The following is a 21,591-nucleotide window of genomic DNA, read 5'->3' on the forward strand; positions in this document are numbered from 1 at the left end:
GTTTCTCATAGAAAGCCGCCATTGCGACATGGAAGGCAATGGCTTTGGGTATGTGCTGAAGCTGTTTGGATACCAGGCAGCGCCGGAGGTGTGTTTGCTGGGCGCCGGTGGGCAACTCCTGCAGCTGCCCGCCTCAGGTTCAGGAAGAATTGAGTTCTTCCTTTTACAAGATGTGTAATTATTATGGCAGACAAGGGTGTGGATATAAACCAAGTCAATATGTAGATAAGCGTTATACACACACACTCACACACACATGCACACACAGCTGCCTGGAAAATAATGCTGTTGTATGTGGTATAATAAAGCAGGTTGCCAAAATGCTGTGCAGGTAGGAAGGAAGCCTTCTGGGCCTGTGGAGGAGGAATCTGATGGGAGGAATGAGGCCTGCAGGAAAGTGCCAGCCAAATCGTAATGAAGAACTCCTTCACTGAGTCCAAATTTTTACAATGCTGCCTGCCATTTTTACCCCAACCCACCCCAGATCCCTAATTGACAGCATGTATTGTGCCATTTTAATTTTGACCTTGTTGTGCCAAATGTGCTACATTTTGTAACAACTCGACTCCGCTCTGTTTTTCAGCAGAGCTGCTTGTAGTTGTAGCGTAGTGTGTTTTTATAAAAGTTGAATTAACATCATCATTTTCCCAGAATGCTGAAGGAATCATTTATTACTGAATCGCTGTAAAACCTCTGTCATCCGTGCAGCTTGTTGGATGAAAAACTGTGACACTGGGGGTCACAAATGCTCACAAAAGCTCTCTTTAAAAAAAGAAACACTGGAAACTCCAGTGAAGTTATGGTTTCGTCTTTCTGGGCCATCTAAATTTTACACTTTCCCCAGAAGAGCCAGGATCTTAATCAGACCTGCTCTTCAGACAGCCGTTTTTCCTGCCTCTCGTACTTAGCAGGCGTCGCATCAGGTGCGTGGGGACCAGTGACGGCGCCCTGGAACGGATCCTGTGATGGCTAAATGATGTCAGAAATGGCCCCATTTATGTCAATTTGAGATCAAGGACCAATTCATGGTGTGATCCCGCTGCCGTAAATGTGCTTTCTAATCTCCTCCATCTGCATATCCACTGTGGCCCCTTGGTGCGTCTCTTTTCTTGTGAGGGGAATGTGTGACTGCTCATATGAGGATTTATGTGAAGACTGACAGTTCAGGGTACTGTGTCTGCGGCGGGTGCCTTTTCGGTCTCTTATCTCATTCTCAAGTCAGCGTGTGTTAGCGCCCGTGTTGCTGTGCTATTCATTGCCATGCTATTTTGCTGGATAGCCTACTCTTTTCCCTAATTAGGCCATTTGTAGGATGCGTTCCCCTCAGTGTGGTCATTTATGTTCAATACCAGTCTGAACTGATAGGCTTTTGTTAACTAGTTGTTCCTATTTGGAACGTTTCACAAAGACATCAAAGCGTGGACCACAAGCCTCATTTGGCAACTTCTCCCAGCTATCCATCGGCTGCAAAACACCCCAGTGCCTTGATTATTAACTCAGTCACCACCCTCTCATTCAACTTGAATTAAAAATTAAAAAACGGCAGAAATGACAGTGCCACACCATTGAAAGTAAAGCGTGCAAAACCAACAAGGGCTCATTAGTGAGTAGTTCTGAAGACAAGCATTCTGACTTGAGACTCATTACACTTCTCCTATTTTAACTCTAATTGGGTTCATTTTATATATGAAACGCTTTGAATATTTAATGTCGAAAAAGTTCTACTTCTGGTACTTTATGTAGGCAAAGATACTTGGCCCACGTTAATTGTCCAGGTTATCGGGGAGGCTGTTACGGGTCCCTCATTTCCCCTCGCTCTCTCTCTCGCTATAGAAAACACCAAAGCAGAGAGAGAAAGACTCTGAACGCATGGCGGCATGGTGGATTGTTGATTGGATCACAATCTTTAGACAAATAAAGCCGATTAACAAGTCCCAACAACAACAAAATCATCGTCTGGATTATTGTGATATTGGCCAAATGTAGACAGTAGGATTTATTCAATAGCCAATAATAACCAAAATGTTATTACCCACAATCCTAAATGGTGTTGCCAATTTATAGTAACTTGCAAAGATCCAGCTAACAAAGCCTCTGCAGTATTTAGTTGTAGTTGTTCAACTAGCCCGGCTCGGAGCATTTTAATTAAACAGATTAAAAACAATGTTATGGTTTCTTCCTCTGCTTGCCTTCACATGATCTTTTGTTTCTCTCAGGTTGAAAAGAAAGAGAGGAGGGGGTGGTGGTGGTAAGATTGTGTTCCCAGGCAGGAAAGTTTGAAGTTCTTTGTTTGGAAGCGAGGTTCCGGGTGCAGCACACTGTTTAGCTCGGTGACCCTGTGACTGTCTTCTGAGGAATTGTATAAGCAGCCCTGCAGAATAGTGCTCCGGGGTCGGCTTTCATCTTCGCAGTAACCTGTGGACTTTGAAACTCAGGGCGATGGAATTGCAGCTTTGTCAGTACACTACTAATTAGAAAATTCCTGACCTCGAGCAAGATGTTTTAATTATGTGTTGTGTCAACGAGTTTGCAGATTTAATCCACCGTTGATACACACTCAAGTGTGCAAACTGTGTCGCACATTGTAGTAGACAAAGTGAAATGGTGAAGGGGCATCTTACTCCACGTTTCCCTGCCCCACATACCCTTACGCCTTCACTGCAACATGTTTGTTAAGAGCCATCACATGCTTAAGTAGCCAAATTAGACGTGGAGTTAATGTGTTAGCTCGTGGAAAAGCTGGTCTGATTTGCCTTGGTTTGTGGGAGGCTGAACAATGTGACAGTATTGTGCTGGGTGTGAGAGCTCTCTGTTGCAGTGAGTCAGTGTGAGGGAAGGCAGGAAGGGGTTAAACAGAAATTGAGCGGGGATGCTGGGGGCAGCAGTGCTGCAGAACATAGCAGTGTTCGTGCGAAGGCAAGTCATTTCCCGAAACACTGCAGACACATGGCCTGCGGCACTCTAAAACCTTTGGAGACCAAAATGGCTTGCAGGAGTTAGAAGTAATAAGGTGTTTTTTTGCCTTCTTTCTCCTTGACTGAAATTCTGCACGGTTGCTATGCATTGCCATGGAGCTGTGTAGCTGTTTTTATGGTTTATGTGGGTATTAAGATGCTCTGCAACTGGCCATTTTTGAGATTTGTTGTTCTTTAGTTGTGAAGCAAATGGAAGTTGTTTGTTTGGAAAGTAATTCCCTAATTTTTTTTTTTTTTGCCATGATCAGAATGCTCGACCTCACTCCCATCTCTTTGTATTTTCCCCTTTTTTTCTCTTTGCAGTACAAAATGACAAATTAAAAGAAGCACATATAAGACTAGAAAAAAAAAACTGGTAAATGTGATACACTGTGCTCCATTTTTTCTAAAAACACAGTCACTGTAGCAGCTTCTTGTTTAGAGTTTACCACAGAAAAGGAACCTGCGATAGGAACAAAGCCGTCTGTGTCGGTGCATGAACCTAAAGCTGTGGTATTAGTCCATCTTGACCTCCCTGATTATCGGTGGACTGAACCAAAACCCTTTTCATCCTCTCCCCTGGTTCTGTTAATCTTTGCTGCCTTGCCTGCTTCAAAGAGAGGCTCCGGCATATAATCTGGGTATGTACATCTGTGAATTATTATTCTAATTCTTTATACGTTTATTAGAGCTGAATAAACTCCACATCAAATACATCACTCGGGCGATGTCAGAAAGCCCGGGGCAAATCAGCCGACATCTGTTAACTCTTTCAAAATGGCCTCATCCAGCATGTCTGTGGGCGTAGAGCAGCGAGAGAAAGGAGAGGCGAGAGAGCGCGAGCGAGAGAGAGAAAGTCTCTGTTGCTGATTAATGGCGGCCGTAGGAGATGCGTTTCAGGCCGAGTGTGGAGATGAAGTGGGTCTGCACTCCCACGGCTGGGCTCCGCACTGTAAACACCGCAAAGGGACGGGGCAACGTTCCCCGACTGAAATGTGGCGTGGAGGAGAACATGTGGGAAAGCTTTGCTTCCTGGCACCTAGTCAGTCAACCAGACAGTCAGTCAGTCCTTCAGTCAGTAAATTAGTCAGCCAGTCAGTGAGTCAGCCGGGCCCTCAGCCAGTTAGCCAACAAGCCGTTTTTTAGTTAGTCCATCAGTCAGCACATCAGGCAGTCCTTCAGTCATCCAGCATGTACTCCAGTTTGTCTGTCAGGTACTCCTGATGAGAGCACGCCCGTCACGTGTACCTGACTAACCACACGCCTCTTTTTTGAGCGTCTACCAGCCAGTTTGCACTCAGCAAACACAATCATTGCCTGCTACCTGCCAAATTGGTACACAGAATCTCTGACTAGTGGCTGCTGTTAATTTCCACCCTGGCTTTAACTTCATAAAACAGCACCTGGTTCAGCTTTTGCTTCACTTCTTTGTTTAGCTTGTCAACAGTCTGTCTCTGTTGTGCTATATATGTCGTCCTTGCCTGGAGCGCAGACATCAGACTATAAACGGATTTTTTCGGCATCAAAGTCCCAACAACAACAATAGAGTAATGTTGCATCACGAACAGCTTATCTGTTTCTCAACCAACATGGGGCTAGCCTCTATCTTTCAAATATGAATGCTGAGCAATGCTTTTACCCCATGTTGCAGTTTTAGTTGATACAGTGTGTTAGCTGCTGTATCGTACACGTGTCTGTGTGTGTGTGTGTGTGTGTGTGTGTGTGTGTGTGTGTGTGTGTGTGTGTGTGTGTGTGTGTGTGTGTGTGTGTGTGTGTGTGTGTGTGAGATCTCCCACTATGTCTGCAACTTCGGCTGTGAGGAGTTGAGTGCTGAGACAGCAGCTTGGCCCTGTGCAGGGGCCGAGCAGCTCTGTGTGCCTGGCAAAGTGGGCCATTAACCCACCGCCCTGAGGTGTGACCTGGGCCAAATCCAATATTGGCTCCGGCATCAAGGCACAGGTGCCATTCAGGGTTCAAAGCCACAGATCAGCAAGAACCCCAGCACCGCTCCTGCCCCACATCCCTCCCCTCGTTCTCAAAGAATAAAGGACCGAATGTAAATTCCTCAAGACACAGGCATCGCTGCTGCCGCTGCACATTTTGAAAACAAGGAGTCAAAAGCTCGAGTGAGAGAGAGGGTGAAAACATACATTATTAATCAGAAGTGAATTTAGCAAAATACCAATTGTGTGACCTGCCAGAAAATTCTGATTTATTTTCTCTACATATGAGTGTCATAGATGTACTGAACAATGGATGAAGTGTCTAAACATAGTGGATCAGCCATTCCAGTATAGGATAATGTGACTATTCACAATGTGGTTCTGAATGTGTGTGATGCTCAGCAGCATTTCTTCATATGAGCCTCACTGGAATCATGTAACCATGAATTTTGTCACAAAACTAATATATGACCACCCATAAAAATACTGTAGGTACCGTATAATTTTTTAAATACTCACTAGAGCCTCAACTGCATATCAATTCACTGAAAATATAATAGTTCAAGGGGGGGGGGGGGGGGGGGGGATGGAGCCAATCCCGTGTGACGCCAGGTGAGAGGCAGGGTACACCGGTCAGGAACATACAGAGACAAACCATTCATACTAATGTTCAGACCATACGGTCAATTTAAAATCTCCAATTAACCTAATCCCCAATCTGCACGTTTTGTGACTGTGGGAGGACGCCAGAGAAAACCCATGCACATAGAGGGCACACGTGCAGAACTGGGATTCAAACCAGGAACCTTCTTGCTGTAAGGCGGCAGTGCTAACCACCACTGAGAATGAGTGGGCTTGGCGGTTTTTAATGGATTTTATAGACAGTAAGGAAAATAAGGATAGTGTTAACCTTCTCCTTTAATTTGATATATGTTGTGGATTACCTCTTATGGCAAGTTCCATCATTATAAATAACCTTATTAAAGTTGCTATATTATGACTACAATACTGGTGACACATGGTTAGAGTTATGTTCAGTTATTGACACTGGAGTATTGTATTTGTCTGATAATGTGAGCATGGGCGTAATCTGTCACAGGTCTCTGGTTTTCTTTAGAAGTGTGTCTTTTATTCCATTCTATTGTTTTCCATACACTGTGTTACACTAATTGTCTGCTACACAAAACAGACTCACGGCCCCTGCTCTTGTGTGCATGGACATGTGTTTGTAGAGAGTGAAATAGTGTAAAACAATGTCAGGCCCATTGGCACTTTGTCATGGATTTCAACAGAATGTGGCTGAAGACCAGAGCCAGTGAAGAGGCCTCACTACAGATGAGCCTCTCCTCTCCTCTCCTCTCCTCTCCTCTCTCCTCTCCTCTCCTCTCCTCTCCTCTCTCCTCTCCTCTGTTTTTCTCTCTGTCCCTGGCTCCAAACAAGTCAAATGTCTGAAGAGATGTATCGAAGTATCCCTGTGCGTTCTGTACGATGGATATGTCATATGACATAATGCCTCCGAGCGCCCATCACAGATAAAATGACAGATGCTGTTTTTTGCCTCATGGATCTTTCTTGGCCAAGCTGATTTTGAGACTTTCAGTTCTGCTCTCCTCGTCTCTCTCTCTCTGTCTCTCTCTCTTTGTGCCTCTGCTCTCCTGCTTTTTCTCTTTTTTATTTTCATCCAGCGTAACCTTACAAAGCCTGCCATTTTGTTTTCTCATTGAATTTGTGACACAATGACTGTGTGCTGGCGACAGGGAAAGTGTGGTCGTTGATGTTTCGCTTTCCTTTTCAACTGACACTCAGCCATCTGCTTTAGAGGGATGGGTCTGCATAGATACCAACAACAACATACCGGTGTTTGGGCGGTTCTGTACGTTCAGCACGTGGAGGGCATATAAAGACAGACGGATGAGGAGCGGCTGTGTTGAGTGAATCGCTGGATGAGCGTTGACCTTTCTGCCTGTGTTTGGATCACTTAAGGCTGCCCCGGTGCCTGAAAGGAACAAGGCATTCTGGGAGCTGTGGCACACTACCTGTGCGGTAATGTCTGCCTGTACTCCCATCATCTCCACTGTGGCCCTGGCACCATACCCAACATGCCCGCCCTGTGGCGACTACTGCCCATCCGTCCAGGTGGATGGATGGCTTTGATTGGTAAAATCTGTGGCCCTGTCGCCGGGCTCGCTTGTGAGTGGCAGTAATTGGCATGGCAGTAGGCAGGCCCATCTTTCACATGTGGTCAGCCATGATTGACCTGATAAGGCCGGGGTCGCCCCCCCCCCCAAGTGAGGGTCTGGTGTGCCCCAGGGTGACGAGGAGCCGGCTGTACTGGCTGCCTCAACCCGACTCCCTCCCAGCACGTCAGTATGACTGACCGGAGGTGGTGGATGTCGTCGAGGTAAGGTTGTGGGAACAGCGGCCTGGCAATCGTCACTCGTCATCCCGTGTCCCGGGGTCAGAGAGTGTACAGAGGGAAATTTGAGACAAGGCATCGTCATACAGTGTACACAAAGACAAGCATATGAGGGGGCGGGTGCTGTTGAGACTTCGGTTTGGTTCTTGCTTCATACGCATCATATGTTTGCAATTAAGGCCTGTCTGTGCTGTGTGTTTACAGAGTGGTGCAATCAATGTAATTGTGAGAGGGTGTTCCTGACTGGAATGTCTGTCTTATTTCTCTCTGCCTGGGTTCAAGTGGGCACTTGCTGGATTTGTTTCCCAGTGTTTCTCATTTACAAATGTAAATGCAACTCTTGATTTGTATCAGCCTCTGTATACTCTCCCTTTTTTATCGTTCTCGTTTTTCCTGGATCAAATACAAACAACAAGGGCTCCATTTCAGAGTGGGACGTCAGCTCAGATCTATGTCAGCAGCGTTGTTTACTTAGAGGGAAAATCTGTTCATATTTCGGGGGATGTAAAGAGCCATAAAACACACTTAAATAAAAATGATGCTTTCCTTTGCTGTCGGAGCTCGTTGCCAGTGTTTTTTCTCAGTCTCGTGTTCTGCCAGTTTAGAAAAGTCTAAGAGCACTCAGCTGCACCTGAAGATCTGGACGTTATTAGTGCATCTTTTTGATCTTCTTATTGCTGCTCTGCCAGAGGGATTATTTTTCCAAATAGGAGGTGTATATTTGTTTGGAGCACACAGCATTGATATTGTCATTGTGTTTGCCATTCAACATTAATTACTTCATTTAGTGAATGGATAACATAATGTTGCTTACTCTTTAGGAGTTTCAGGGGTAAACAGCGTTGCAGCCAAATCCAATAAAATTGAAGTAAGTGGGGGACCACTTCTTCAAACGTAAAAAACAAAACCGAAAAGGCCTCCATACTGCTCCTGTGGTGTCATCCAAGTGTCCGTAAGCCATTCAGACATTTGACAAATTTGACTTGAAACGGTGTAATTGACAGCGTTAAGAGTCGGATTTGAATGTCGGGGCTGACACCACTGGAGCAGTATGGAGGCATTTCATTTTTTTTTTCTGTTGTTTTATTAAGTCTGAAGAAGAGGTCACCAGTTACTTCAATTATATTGGATTTAGCTTCAACGCTGTTTACCCCTGAAACTGCTAAAGTGTTTTGTGGACTCAAAGGTTCACCCACCCCTCCATCGGCATAGCGGTGAGTAGATAATGAGGGAATTTTCATTTTTCTGTGAACTATCCCTTTAACACTGTTGTGTTTTGCCATGGAAAATTTCCTTTCTGCTGTGGCACTGAGACAAACATCCCTTTAATCACTCAAGACAAAATAAGTACAAATTCTTAGGAGCACAGGAAAGGAGAAAATCCAGTTAATGAAACCCGAACAAAATATTAGTCATTTAATGCTTCAATGAAGTGCATACTTATTTAAGCTTTCAGTTGACATGAAAACACATGAAGAAACATAAAAATACATTCATTCATTCATTCATTAGCCAAACGGTCTTTGAGGGTCATGGTCAACTGACATTGGGCGAGAGGCAGGCTACATCCTGGACAGGTCACCAGTCTGTTGCAGGGTCAACATACCACATACAAAGATACACTTATTTAAATAAAGTGAGGTCAGAAAGTTCAGAGGGTTTATAATACTGTGGGTAACTTTAGCAGTAAGTTTACACACAGTAAATGTGACCTCTGCCTTTAACCCCTTCCTGGTCGGAACACACACACACAGACACACACACACACACACACACGACACACACACTAGGAGCACTGACCACACACACCCAGTGGGAATGGTGGGCGGCCATGCTGGTTAAGTGCCTAAGGCACTTCAGCCGTAGATGTTGTTCATTTACTCCCTCCCCATCAAAATGTCTTCCGGAAGTCCAGGGATTCACACTGGTGACATTCCGTGTCCCAAGCCCACTCCTGTAACCTATAGCTGGAAATTCGGTTCTGTCACTGGTTAGTTCCAAGGTTTGTTAACAGTGTTGGAAGAGTTTTTGAAATTAATTTCATCATCTCCTTGTCTGGAAGAATTTTAGAATTGGATAGACACAAGACAAAGTTTACAGTCATGCTAGAGAGTCTGTGAGGTGCTGTAGCTAAATGCAAACATCATACATAACATACATAGCATACTGATGCCAAGCAGGTGTATTTTGAATATGTTCACTTTATTGGTGTAGTGTGTTGGCATGCTAACATGCAACAACTAGCACAAAACAAATAAAAAAAGAGGATGATGAGAATGTGATTGTTTTTTAGGTTGTTTACACATTTACATATTTATGTGCAGGTCAAATTTGAGCTGGGGAAGGAGCTAAAAGTTACAGACTTAGAATTACAATTCATCCACGGAAACATAAATGCCTCTGCCAAATTCCATGGTAATCCATCCAGCAGCGGTTCAGACATATCACCAAACAATCCAACCTTGTGGCACTGCTTGAGGAAAAATCAGGGGATCGCCAAACCTTTTAGGATTCTTCATCTGGGAACGATCAACCTCAACATGTAATGGTGATCCATCAAATAGTGGTCAATTAGTCCAGATAGGTCATTCTCGACCAGTGATGGACCTGCTGGCAGATGGACATCCCCAGTCAGGAGGCAATTTGTCAGGGAATAAGGGCGGGGTGCAATTCCCTTTAAACCCAAATCATCAAAAATTCATCCCCCTTGACCACCTGTCGATTGAGCCATCCCCTATGAGAGACACAGACACACTAACTGTCTGTCACAGTCAGATTGACCATCAGCAGCACTGGGAGAAATCGGCTGCCATTAAAAGATCCATAAGTATTTTACCATCTTCGGCAGGCCGACAGGATTCAGCATAAATTCTATAGACAGAGCCATGACTTAAAATCTAGTAATTTTGTGATATTTATGGAAATGAAAAAAGAGCTGAAAATTCATCTCCCCTTAACCCTTGGACCTTTTGGTTGGTTCAGTATGAATTTGTCAAAGTGATGCAGTTTGTCTGCTTGGCCTCGGCCAGCTACCTGTCACTGTTTGCTGTAGAAAAGCCATTTTGCTGCTGCCAAAAACAAGCTAGCAATAGGTTGATGGATGGTCAAATTTTGAAAAGTGCAAAAGTGAAACTATTGGCATTTTTTGTTATATAAGTATTGAAAACTGTTACAGTTCCCTGAATGAATTCCTCCATCTCACCTTTTGACCCCTTCCTTTGTCTCCAGGTTTCAGGCAGCACGGCGGGGTCCCCAGCCAGCTCCTCCGTCCCGTCCACCTCATCACGTCAACGGCAACGCATCACCCGCGTCAACCTCAGGGACATCATTTTCTACATGGAGCAGGAGAGAGAGACCGCCCACTCCCTCCTCCTTTACCGTGCTCTGCTCAAGTAGCCTCAGCTCCGCTCAGCACCCACCTCAACCTCCTCCTCCTCCTCCTTCCCAGCCACGTGCCTTCAGATCAGGTCTAATGTTACAGCTCTGTGTCTCCATATGTACTGTAGTGATGTTTGATGTAGCGTTTAATAAGAAAGAAGAGAGAGAGACAAAAAAAACCATACAAAAATAAAACAGTTGTTCTGTGTCTTCTCTGTTTAGCCTCACGGTGTGTAGTTTGATCATTCAGTTTTAAGACCATATTTAAATTCTTTCTGTTGAAGGATTTGTTAGAGGAACAATGTTTTGTGTCGCAGGACTAGACACAGAACATATTCCACGTATGTTGGGTATTTATTGACGTCACTGGCAGTAGCTTCGATGATCCACCTCAAGGGAGGATTGTTTGAAGGAGAGAAGAGAATTACAGTATGTTAGCACCTCGATACAGCCTACGATATTCTCCACGAGCTATTTGTTGAACGTATGTTGTTCAATAAATGTAGTTCAGCTGAAATCAATAATGAGCCTTTTCCAGATTTCCTGCACGGAGACATCATTTTTCAAACATTAAGATTCCAAATAACAGCATCGCGATCAAGTTCTTTACGTGGTAAATAGTTCTTTTTGAATTATTTAACGGCATGTATAATTTTAACACATGTACGCTTTGTAAGAAAAAGGAATAACCCCATGTGGCAGTAGTATAAAAATCTGATGTTTTTGTAAAACCATGTGCTTTGATTGACTCACATTTCGAAATTCACTCAATTACACCTGTTGTGTATTTGCTATAGACGCAAAGGTCATTAAACAAAGCCACAGTCTGCACTATGACACCTGTTTGAGAAGGTGTGTTTTGGTTTCTGAGAGGTTTATATTGCAGGTGTTGTTGTGAAACATTTGTTTATCTTTCCCTCTCGTTGTTCTGTCTGCACATTAATGCTGTTTGAAAAAAGACTTGAGTCATTCTCATGGGGAGAATTCAGGCCCTATTGAAGAAAAACTAATTTGTAGATATGGAAAATAATGTTGCAGTATTACGAGAATAATGTTGTAATTGAGAATAAAGTCGTAATATAACAAGAGTGAAGAAAAAAGAGGCAACTTCCTCAAAGACCATATGGTTTCTTTCTTTGGAGTGGACAGTTTCTTTTACAATGTTTCAAAGTCCTGATACCGATGATAATGTGGTGCTGATGAGCCAAAAGAACTGTGCTATTTTGTTATTTGTGAAACTAATGTGTAACTTAACAAGATGCTGTCCTCATTTTTAAAGCAGGTAACGGGCGGATCTTCTGATATTTCCCCTGTAATCACGTAGCCTAAAATAATGACTTTATTCTTGAAATGTTACGACTTTATTCTCAAAATCTCCGATTATTTCCCCCTTTAAATGGCCCTAATGCTCTGTCGTACCTGGAGCCCTCTTTAGCGCCCCTTCACTTTAATAACGACTGAATGTCGAAGCTAGATTATGAAGAATTGTAGTGCACAGCCCTTTACACTAAATTTGTATTTTGATGCAAAGTTAAATATCACAGTTGTATAGTAAAGTGTAACTGGAAAAATGCAGTTGAATGACTCCAGTCTAAAACTGATTTATATGTTTCCCATTTCTTTCTCTCTTTGTGTCACTGATGGAAGAGAGGAGTAATGCCTGGTTTTTACATGTTGTCCTGCATTGTCGCCTTGTTCATTATTTTTTACAATCCTTATTGTGTTTTACGTAATATTGTCCAGTATGTTTCTGTTTGTTTTCTATTTAACTAAATATCTCGGCCTCTATGCAGCTTTTCTTGTCATATTGAAATTTATTTAAATATGGTTGACATTTGGAACAATTGTTGTGCAATGTACATTTTGACAGCACTTTTTTTTATACCTATTTTATCTGACAACTGAAAGCTGTCACTGTATAATAGCAAAGAAATGACCGATAAAGGAAAAAACAGTATTGCCAGTTTCTGTCAAAAGAACACTATTTTTAAACCAATTAATATATGAATATTTCTTGGTTTTCTTTATTTTTTTATTTTTTTTGGAATTGGCTGTTATTCTTAACACGTTTTTCATAAATTTGATCTCCGATATACCATGTTTTAAAAGCAAGCACAACAAGGATTGTTGAGATTTGAAATTATTTTAATAATGGTTTCTATGGTTTCTTGTGGTTTCACAGGAGGACATTTCTACTACTACTAATACTACAGCTTTTTAGCCAAAATATTAGGACTGATGTAATTAGACAGAGGAAATAACATTTCATTATAAGAATGATTTGTAAATATTGTTTACAAAACTGTGTTTATTAGAACCACGTTATTTTTGGTAAACTCTTGTACATATCTTGAGAATTCCTGTTTGTGTGAAAAAACATTACTTATGTATTTGTACCTATTTTTGTAAAGGAATAAATAAGCTGTTTACTAAACTGAGCAGATTTTGACGTTGTGCATATCTTCTTCAGCTAAAATCAAGTAGGTGGGAATCTTTGTAAGAAATTCAAAAGATGTGAACTCTAGTCTAAAATGATTTAATAGCCAAGCAATGTGCCCCGCTGTTCATTCCTTACTCTTCAAAAGAAAAAATTATCTGTTATGTTTTTGCAGACAGGTTTTACCAAAGTCAACGACTAATTCAGCCTGCTTCATTTCCATTTCTAACATTGCACATGCTAAGTACAACTGAGTTAAGCGCTGCTGCTCAACTATGGAAAGTCCCCCTAGGTTTCTGCTGCTAATTAAGCAGAAGCATTTTTGAAAAGACCAAACCGTTTAACTCAGTGCAAAATATTGGGGTTTGGGAGCATATTGTTTTTTACATTTTTTTTTTAGATCTTGGCCTGTTCCTCAGTTCCTCTGGAGCTTTAAACAGCTGATCTCGATTCAGTAGAGTACATTAGGCTGCGGAGCCTCATCCGGCTTCATTAGTACAATTACAGGACGCTGGGTTCAACCTCCCGAATACGTCAACCATAAATGTTTTTCAAGCTGGCTTCATCCGCGACAAACCCACCAGCAGGACAAGGAAAAATTCAGCATGATCAAATCAAAGCTGCTCAAACTAAGTCTTGTCCTTCCCTTTTTTTAAGGATAATGAAACAACACAGGTGCAATGAGACGCATCAGATTTACAGTACATCCTTTTATTATCGCAAATATGCAAGAAAAGTCAAATGGAGACACTGTAAATGAACACATGCCCTTTAATACCACAGTCTAATTGTTTTTAAACACTTTAAATAATATACATTTGCACCTTATTATACCCTTTGAAATGTTTTTAATTCATATGTACACAATGTAATGCTTGAATTCTTTCATTCTTTTTCGTGGAGAGGACTAAAGAGGTCTCTTAAAAACACGAGGGTCCCGTGAAACCCAAGAGTCTCGATAATTCAATTTACAATAACTGTACAACTGACCTGCCTCGGAGGTGGTGTGAATACCATGTGGACTGGCTGAACACTGGCCAGTACCATCTGGGAGAAAAAAAGGGGGGGGCGCGTGTGTGAACATGTCTTGGAAGTTTCCAGTCCTGTCGAGTTTGACTAGTTAGCGTGCCGTTTATACTCTGAGTCCCTGGTTTGTTAGCACAAACACAGAAACTCACACCTGCCATCTTTGTTCCCGGTCACTTATGTTTTCATTCAAAAATGCACAACTTCTCAGCTAAAAGCCCATTCTGTGATTTGAAAATGCCACATCAGTAAGAAAATAGGCCTTCGTTCGCTCCTCCCTGAAAAAGAAAACTGTAATTCTTGCAGATGGGAGGTTTTAGCATAGCATGGATTTCTTTCATCGAGAGCTAACCCAGATGAGTTTCCACACCTCGTATAAACTGGATGAAAGATGTCAGGTTCGGCCCGAGCCAAGTCGCCTGGCTGCATGGTGTGTTCTGAGTGTGCCCAGATTTGACTCATCAGTTTGTTTGGCTTTTGTTGTGGTGTGGTCCGGTGAGCCACAGCATCACAGGGCGTTTTAAGAAACCAGGGCATGGGGATGACACAGCAGCAGGGGGTACAAGCCTGAGTCTCTACTGGCACCACTGAGCCGGGAGCCTTCGGGCAGGCAGAGGGGGGCGAGGAGCGCTGTGAAGAGCCCAACATGCCTCGGCACATGAAAGGCCTGGTTGACCATTCCCTTTGAGGCGACTGTATGCAAAGGCGCAGGCCACTGGCAGGTCAGAACAAAGATGGGCTTGATTGTGAGAGAGAGAAAGAGAGAGACCCCCAGGGAGGAGTGCACAGGACTGGGAGCTACACTTACTCTGAGCTCATCTTTATCCACTCATTGGCCTTGTTTAATCAGCCGCCATCCGCAGAGAGCAGATATGAGGACAACATGGTCAGAGGAACTACTGCCCATTTTTAATGAACAACTAGTTTATAAACACAAACCCCCAGTTTAACTCAAACAACTGCCAGCGCCCACAAAGATCAGAATGAGCTTCTGTTTTTTTTTTTTTGTGTGTTTTTTTTCTATCTCTCTGTCTTTTGGAATGGAAGAAACAGCATCTGTAAGTTACACACAAATATAAAGCATGAAAACTTGGCCTTTCTTGTTGCTGTCTTTGATCCAGAAATGTTGAGAATAAGACCAAAAGAATGAGAGGAGGATCGAGTAAATGCCGCCCACTTGCCTCTTTGTGAACAACACGCAGATGCTAGTACAGTTCACTTGGGGTTCTGCCACGCATACATGTGAAGAACCACTGAAATAATCTTGGCTTAGAAGTGACAATATACTGAAAAAACAAACAGGGACGTTGTCTCTCAAACTTGAAGATGCTGTGAGCTATCCTCAACAAACCTGTCAAGACCGGAGGCCGACAGGAAAGAATGTGGGCAGCCTTCATACACGTCTGAATAATGCATTGTGTCACCTTTTAGCTATAAATTGTAAAAAAGAGATGACGTCTTTATGTTTGTACAATCAACAGAATTGGCACCACTTCTGCTTTGGTACCTACAGTATTCGTTCTCTTGGACATTTTGCCTTTGGGTAAAGTTTTAGTGTCCTTGGCGTGGCACCGGTCTCTGGGATCAAACAAGTGTTGTTTTAAGGGAGCGGGGCAGGACAGCTATGTAGGTAACGTTTAAGTGCAAAAAAACAGTAAAAGCATTTAGAGTACATCTCTTGCTGATCACGAGACATACTGGTAAACGTCAACTTTCCACGTTGGTCCTCAAGTCTTTAACATTCTATCCCATCAGAGCTGCAGTACACTTTGAGCGTGTGCAACTTCAACCTGAATTTTATATTCACCAACCTTCTTAAGTTTCTGCTAAATACGAACAAATATCTGTGCCCGTGTGAGAAAATCCGATCAGTGACCCGAGATATGTTTTTAGGGCAAATAAGCACAAATTCCGGAGCACTTTTTTATGTGTGCTACACATTTGACTATAAACAATGTCGAAAACATCCAGGTTCTCTTCCATCACCGTTTGAACAATGGGACTTTTCCCGGCTCTGAATGCATTGCCAGGCAGATCGCTTTAGCCACATAGCCCGGAGACATCTGAGTTTCTGCAGCGACTGCCAAGAAATGCTCCCTCACAAGCTCTCGAAGCCTAATGAATACAATGTTCATACATCCTTCATATTGGAGAAAGGAAAAAAGAGACATTAAAAATAATCCTATTAATAATAATTGTTTACACCATGTCATGATAAGAACAGCAAAAAGAGCAAGAAGAACATACTTTAGAAACAACAATGAGAAATTGTAATAAACAATCAGTTTGGCAAATCGATGCTGTTTTTGGCGAGGCCCTGGCCTCTTCAGCCCGGCCTGTGGGGGGGTGCGGTGGGACGGAGTCGGGGGGGGGGGGGGGGGGGGTCGCGGGGCTCTTGGAAACTTGGGCTTGTCAAGGGATTCGCAAAATCAGATTATGTCTTCTTTCTGTCCTCCATAAAAAGCGTCCTGTCTGCCAAAGCTTTCTTGTTCCACAGCAGGCCACACTTGTCACCAATCAGACAAGACATGGACCTCACACACACACGCAGAACTGGATGACACTGGTGAAGGGGGGCAGCGGGTGAGTGTGTCAGTGTGTGTGTTGAGAAGCTTGGTGGATGGAGGCTCACAGAGGGGGGAGAACTTTGTTTCCCCTCGGAAGGTTCAGGACACCTTTTTGTTTAAGAAGATGAGGGAAAAATCAACCAGTCATGGTGCTGAAATGGTTTAAGTGTGCTGCTGTTGAGTCTATTTGTGGTTGTTGCTGTTTTCATCACAGTCCCAGATTCTTTGGGCGTTATAATCAAAAACTTTTGTTGCTGATGCTTTTTTTCCCTTTGTTTGGTTCTACATTCCCCTTCGAGTTCTGCAGGGCTAGCGAGGTTAGAAAGCCTCTGCTAATACTTCGGTATGCTTGGGGGTGGTTGTGGTCCTGATGGGGCACGGAAGGGGCAGGAATAGGCAGGGTGGGGCGGTGTGAGAAGATTCATGGAGTAAGGGGGGGTTGTGTTTCGGCAGTCCCTCTCCCAGAATGCTCTAGTCCAGGGGTTCCTGTTTTATCCTGATGGGCGTGTTGATGGACAGACTCCGCCGGTCCTCGCGACACAACACGTACTCACTGAACTGGGATGAGTCCACGCCGCCTCCGCATGACGCCGCCACGCTGAAACCTTTCTGGAAGAGACGCTCCATAACCTGAGGGGAGGGGACAGAGGAAGAGAAGGACATTAATAACAGAAGCTCTAACTGAGTAGTACTGATCATAGACTGGAAGGAAAGAAGGAGAATTCATCTCCACTTCCTGCTCGTATCCAGAAACGAAGCTAAAATATCACAGATATGAGCGCAGCCATTTTGAACCAGAGCGAGGGATCAATCTAAAAGCCCGACGATAAAAATGCTCGATCATTCACAAGCCAGTCTCAGTTTTCAATTGTGAAATTAGCACATAAACAAACATCAGTGTGATAAAACCTAAAATGACAGAAACCATCTTTGAGCAAAACTTATTTTATGTGTATTTTGACTTTTAGATTGGTCCATTTCCCAACCATTAACATGGAGGAGGTAGGGTTTATGATCTATACTGGTGGTGATCAAGACAGTTTGGCTTCACTTTTCAGGAGCCGTCATGCCGTCCATGTTTATATGCAGTCTGTGGTACTGATAAAAATACAGGTTCCATGTTTCATACTGTTTTGAAGGTAAAGTTTGACATTTTAGAATAATACACTTATGCAGAAAGTGAGTGTGCTAAATGTGAAGCTATTGCTAGCAGCTGCATAACTTAGCAAATGGTTGATTTGTAGTTATTAATTGCTACAGTTTTATTTTCAATAAATGATTATCTGTAAAAAACTCTTAGATGCTGTTGCAGGTTTTTTGATATAGAGCACATGCATCCTTTCTCCGAACATCAACCTCAGATCTTCATTAGTCTCAACATGCACCATGTGTCATTAACCCTCCACCCTCCTCCAATCATACGTAGCGATGGAGCGAAACCAGGGGGCACTCCGACATCACACCACCTCTGCAATATTCATACTGCATGCGCTGGATTGGCAACTGAACCGAGGGCATGAGGCCCAAAGGGATGAGGAGAGCGGAGAGCGAGCGAGGTGTGTTAAGGGGCTGAGTGGAGCTCAACTTGGTGATTACTGGAGCCCCTAATTTGAGTAATGAGGGCTAGGGTGAGAGGAGGAGTGAGGTCCGTGAGCGAGGGAGAGACGACGTGTGGGGAATGAGGATGCAGAGTTTCTCGGTGAGGACAAAGTGTTGGAGCTGCAGGGAGAGAACAGGGGACGTGGATGCATGTTAGCCCCTAAAATTCGGGGCATTGAAACTCACTTTGGTGAACTCCAGCATCACTTTTCTCTTCTCATCCACTATAATCCTTGTGGGATGTTTTGTGTATTTTTTGTAGGGGGTATATCTAAATCCCAGTTAGAGGAGTGCTGTGTGTTTACTTATTCCCCGTCCTTTTAATGGAGTGAGCAGTGCATGGAAATGAAAGGTCTCGCCGAGGGCTAACCCTCCTGCCAGATACAGAACCAGAGAAGTTCACGCAAAACAGATTGCTTTCTCACACATGCACATACAAATACACACACATTCATGGCAAAGGATGACCTCTCTAATTACAGGGGCGAGGGGCCCCATTCCAGGACTAAAGAGGGGGTACTTAGGCCATTGAAGGACTGCAGCCTCCCCTGACTGGAGATTAGCACAACCCAGAGGGGCAGAAAAATCACACAAATAAACACACAGAGTTATCGTATGTTCATAAAATACAATCTTACAATTGAAAATAATAACACACATTCACACAAGAACGTGATGAGCAGACCTGATGACCCCCACCTCAAACGCACACATCCTGATGTGCTAGCACACAGGACCAAAAGTTAGCCAACCCCCCCCCCCCCCCCGCACTTCTCATCCTCCGGCCATACGACGACGACAAACTCTGTAATTTGTGAGACAGAAGTGGTGGCAGACAGCTGATGTTGAGGATGGCTAATTAAGAGACCTGCCCAAGCATCAAACACTCCCAAATCCATGGCAGACGACAGAGGAGCCTAACGATTATGGAAATGATATTACATTGCCGTCTTTGATCATTGCATCACATTGCATTTTTCCTCATCATCTCTTAACGCATGTGGGACTCTGTCATGTTCGGCAATGAATTTGGTCACAGAGGAGGATGGCCTGATCAATAAAGATAGTCTGAAAACACTTTTATCATTAGCGCACGGCAACACAAAAGACTTAAGGATATTATTACAGATAGTTGTAACAGGCTCAGGGATACTGTAATGACTATAAGAAGCCCCCCCCCAAAAAAAACTTCACATTCAGTTTGACACAGTGAATTAGTGCCACAGGGGAATAAACAATACACTGAATAATTAAGATGTATCCAAGCAATAGGTCTCAATGTCCACAGGACAATGTCCTGAAATCAATCCCAGCTGAAAACAGAAAGTAATGCAGCCTCTTCAAAAGCTGAAACATGTCCTGGTGGCTCAGTTTAGTGCTACATACTTGTGACCGCAGGCTCTCAGATCCCAGCTTATGTTGTACTTCTGCAGATTTCCCTGCTAACTTTCCTGACTCACTTGAGCGAAACCAAAACAAAATATTCGAACAGTGAGTTGCATGTGAGCGAGCGGATTGGTTGGAGTCTAATTCCAAGCATGATTATTTCCATGAAATGGAATTATTGCTAGTTAGCTGCCTTCGTATCTTTTTTTTTTTCTTCCACGTACACTGTTATAAACTTAAAGACGACCTACCCTCAATCCGGTATTGCTGTGACATGCTTATCATATATATATATATATTAAATATATATATATATCACTGCAATTATAAAAAAATAAAAAGACTGAAATCAGAATACACACAGAAGGTAGGACAACTCTTTATCGACTCAGTAACACTTTACCAAAGTTTGCTATCCTTCCCTGAACTTGATCACTTCATCTTGTCTTTTCCTGTCTGTGTGATGGAAGCAGAAGCTGAACAAAAGCTTCTCCTCACCCACTACATCCCCACTGATCCCTAAACATCTGAAACATAATAAACCATTCTCACTGTTGCAGGGTCGACTTGACTGCACAGGGATCTGCCCCCCAAACACACGCACACACATACAATTTAACATATAAACATCTCTCTGTGCTGCCACTCAATCTGGGGTCGCCATGGGGACCCCAGATGAGGAGGCGATACATCAGCCTCACTCCTCTCACCTCCCAGCTCTGTATGTTCCCTACACAGTGAAAGATGGCAGGGCAGGAATCAAAGTAGATGAGTCTCAGGGCTGGAAACCAGAGCACACTGTAATATTGATGGCTACCGGAGCACGCACACACACACACACACACACACACACACACACACACACACACACACACACACACACACACACACACACACACTTGCTACAGCTCTCAGGAGGTGCTGGAAGATACTTGCTCCTTGTGGCACAGGGCTCAGGGTTGATTGACACGTATGACACACACACACTGGAGCATGTGATGGGCGCTACACTCAGGGGGTCGCTTGTGTTTAACTATGCACGCACTTTCATATGTGACAAGGAGCGCTAACTGCAATCTCTGCTTATCTCAAGCATCTGGCATAAAACAGATGAGAAGCTCCAACTCTTTCTAATTCTCTGAGCCATCTGCCAGCATTTTTTTTTTTTTGGAAATCACAAACGACGAAAACTATTTGACATTTTAATATATTCTTAAAGTATCTGCAGCACTTTGTCAAGTTGCAGCGTTTGTCGAAATCACAAGACTGATCTCATGGACACACATTTAAAGTTTCTTTAAGAGTGTTTGAGTTTAGGTGACCCCATATTGGGAATGTGACCATCTAACCCCGGCAGTAAACACCCAGCAAGTTAGATGAGGAACAGAAGTGACATGTAGGGCTGCATCAGTCCTCTGAGGGACTACGAGCAGTTCAAACTAACCTGAACAGACTAAAATTATGGTTTACAGAGGTGTGACGTATCTAAGTTACTTTTTTAAAGATTTGAGATGGTTTTACTTTGCTTGAATCTTTTCATTAGATGCCACATTATACACCTCGTCCATTTCCTAAGCGAATATTGTGTTTTTTATTTACAGTGGAGATAAATTTGCAGATCAATATTTTATACACAAATCAGCCGATAAATTATGATCCACTCTAAGAGAATAAACTACACTAGAGTGTATGAAGTTGTTAAAATCACATTGTCAGCACTAATAATCCCACATAATAATACTCACAAGGTCGTTTGGCATTATACTTTTACTTTTTTAAAATGTACTTACACTGATATATTTGAAACCCTATTCGACTACTGATTGACTGCAAAAAATGTTATACTATTTTATACAATTGTAATACATAACACTGATGAAGGCTG

At 43.1% G+C, this 21,591-nt stretch overlaps 2 protein-coding genes across 6 annotated transcripts in view; one reads left to right on the forward strand and one right to left on the reverse strand.

The window, feature by feature from the left end:
- Positions 1–11,735, forward strand: part of LOC117757233 (transcription initiation factor TFIID subunit 4-like) — a 90,594-nt gene extending 78,859 nt beyond the window's left edge. Inside the window, 1 exon segment of the mRNA XM_034578183.1 lies at positions 10,542–11,735. Coding sequence (XP_034434074.1) covers positions 10,542–10,709 — 168 coding nt within the window. The 3' untranslated portion in view covers positions 10,710–11,735.
- A 2,083-nt stretch (positions 11,736–13,818) lies between these two features.
- Positions 13,819–21,591, reverse strand: part of LOC117757260 (BTB/POZ domain-containing protein kctd15) — a 28,802-nt gene continuing 21,029 nt past the window's right edge. For all 5 annotated transcript variants that reach the window (XM_034578259.1, XM_034578244.1, XM_034578235.1 and 2 more), the window contains one exon: positions 13,819–17,351. In XM_034578259.1, the coding sequence (XP_034434150.1) occupies positions 17,193–17,351 (159 nt within the window). In that variant the 3' untranslated portion in view covers positions 13,819–17,192. The remainder of the gene's footprint in view (positions 17,352–21,591) is intronic.

This window comes from Hippoglossus hippoglossus, chromosome 3, assembly GCF_009819705.1.
Source record: "Hippoglossus hippoglossus isolate fHipHip1 chromosome 3, fHipHip1.pri, whole genome shotgun sequence".
NCBI classification, from domain to species: Eukaryota; Metazoa; Chordata; class Actinopteri; order Pleuronectiformes; family Pleuronectidae; genus Hippoglossus; species Hippoglossus hippoglossus.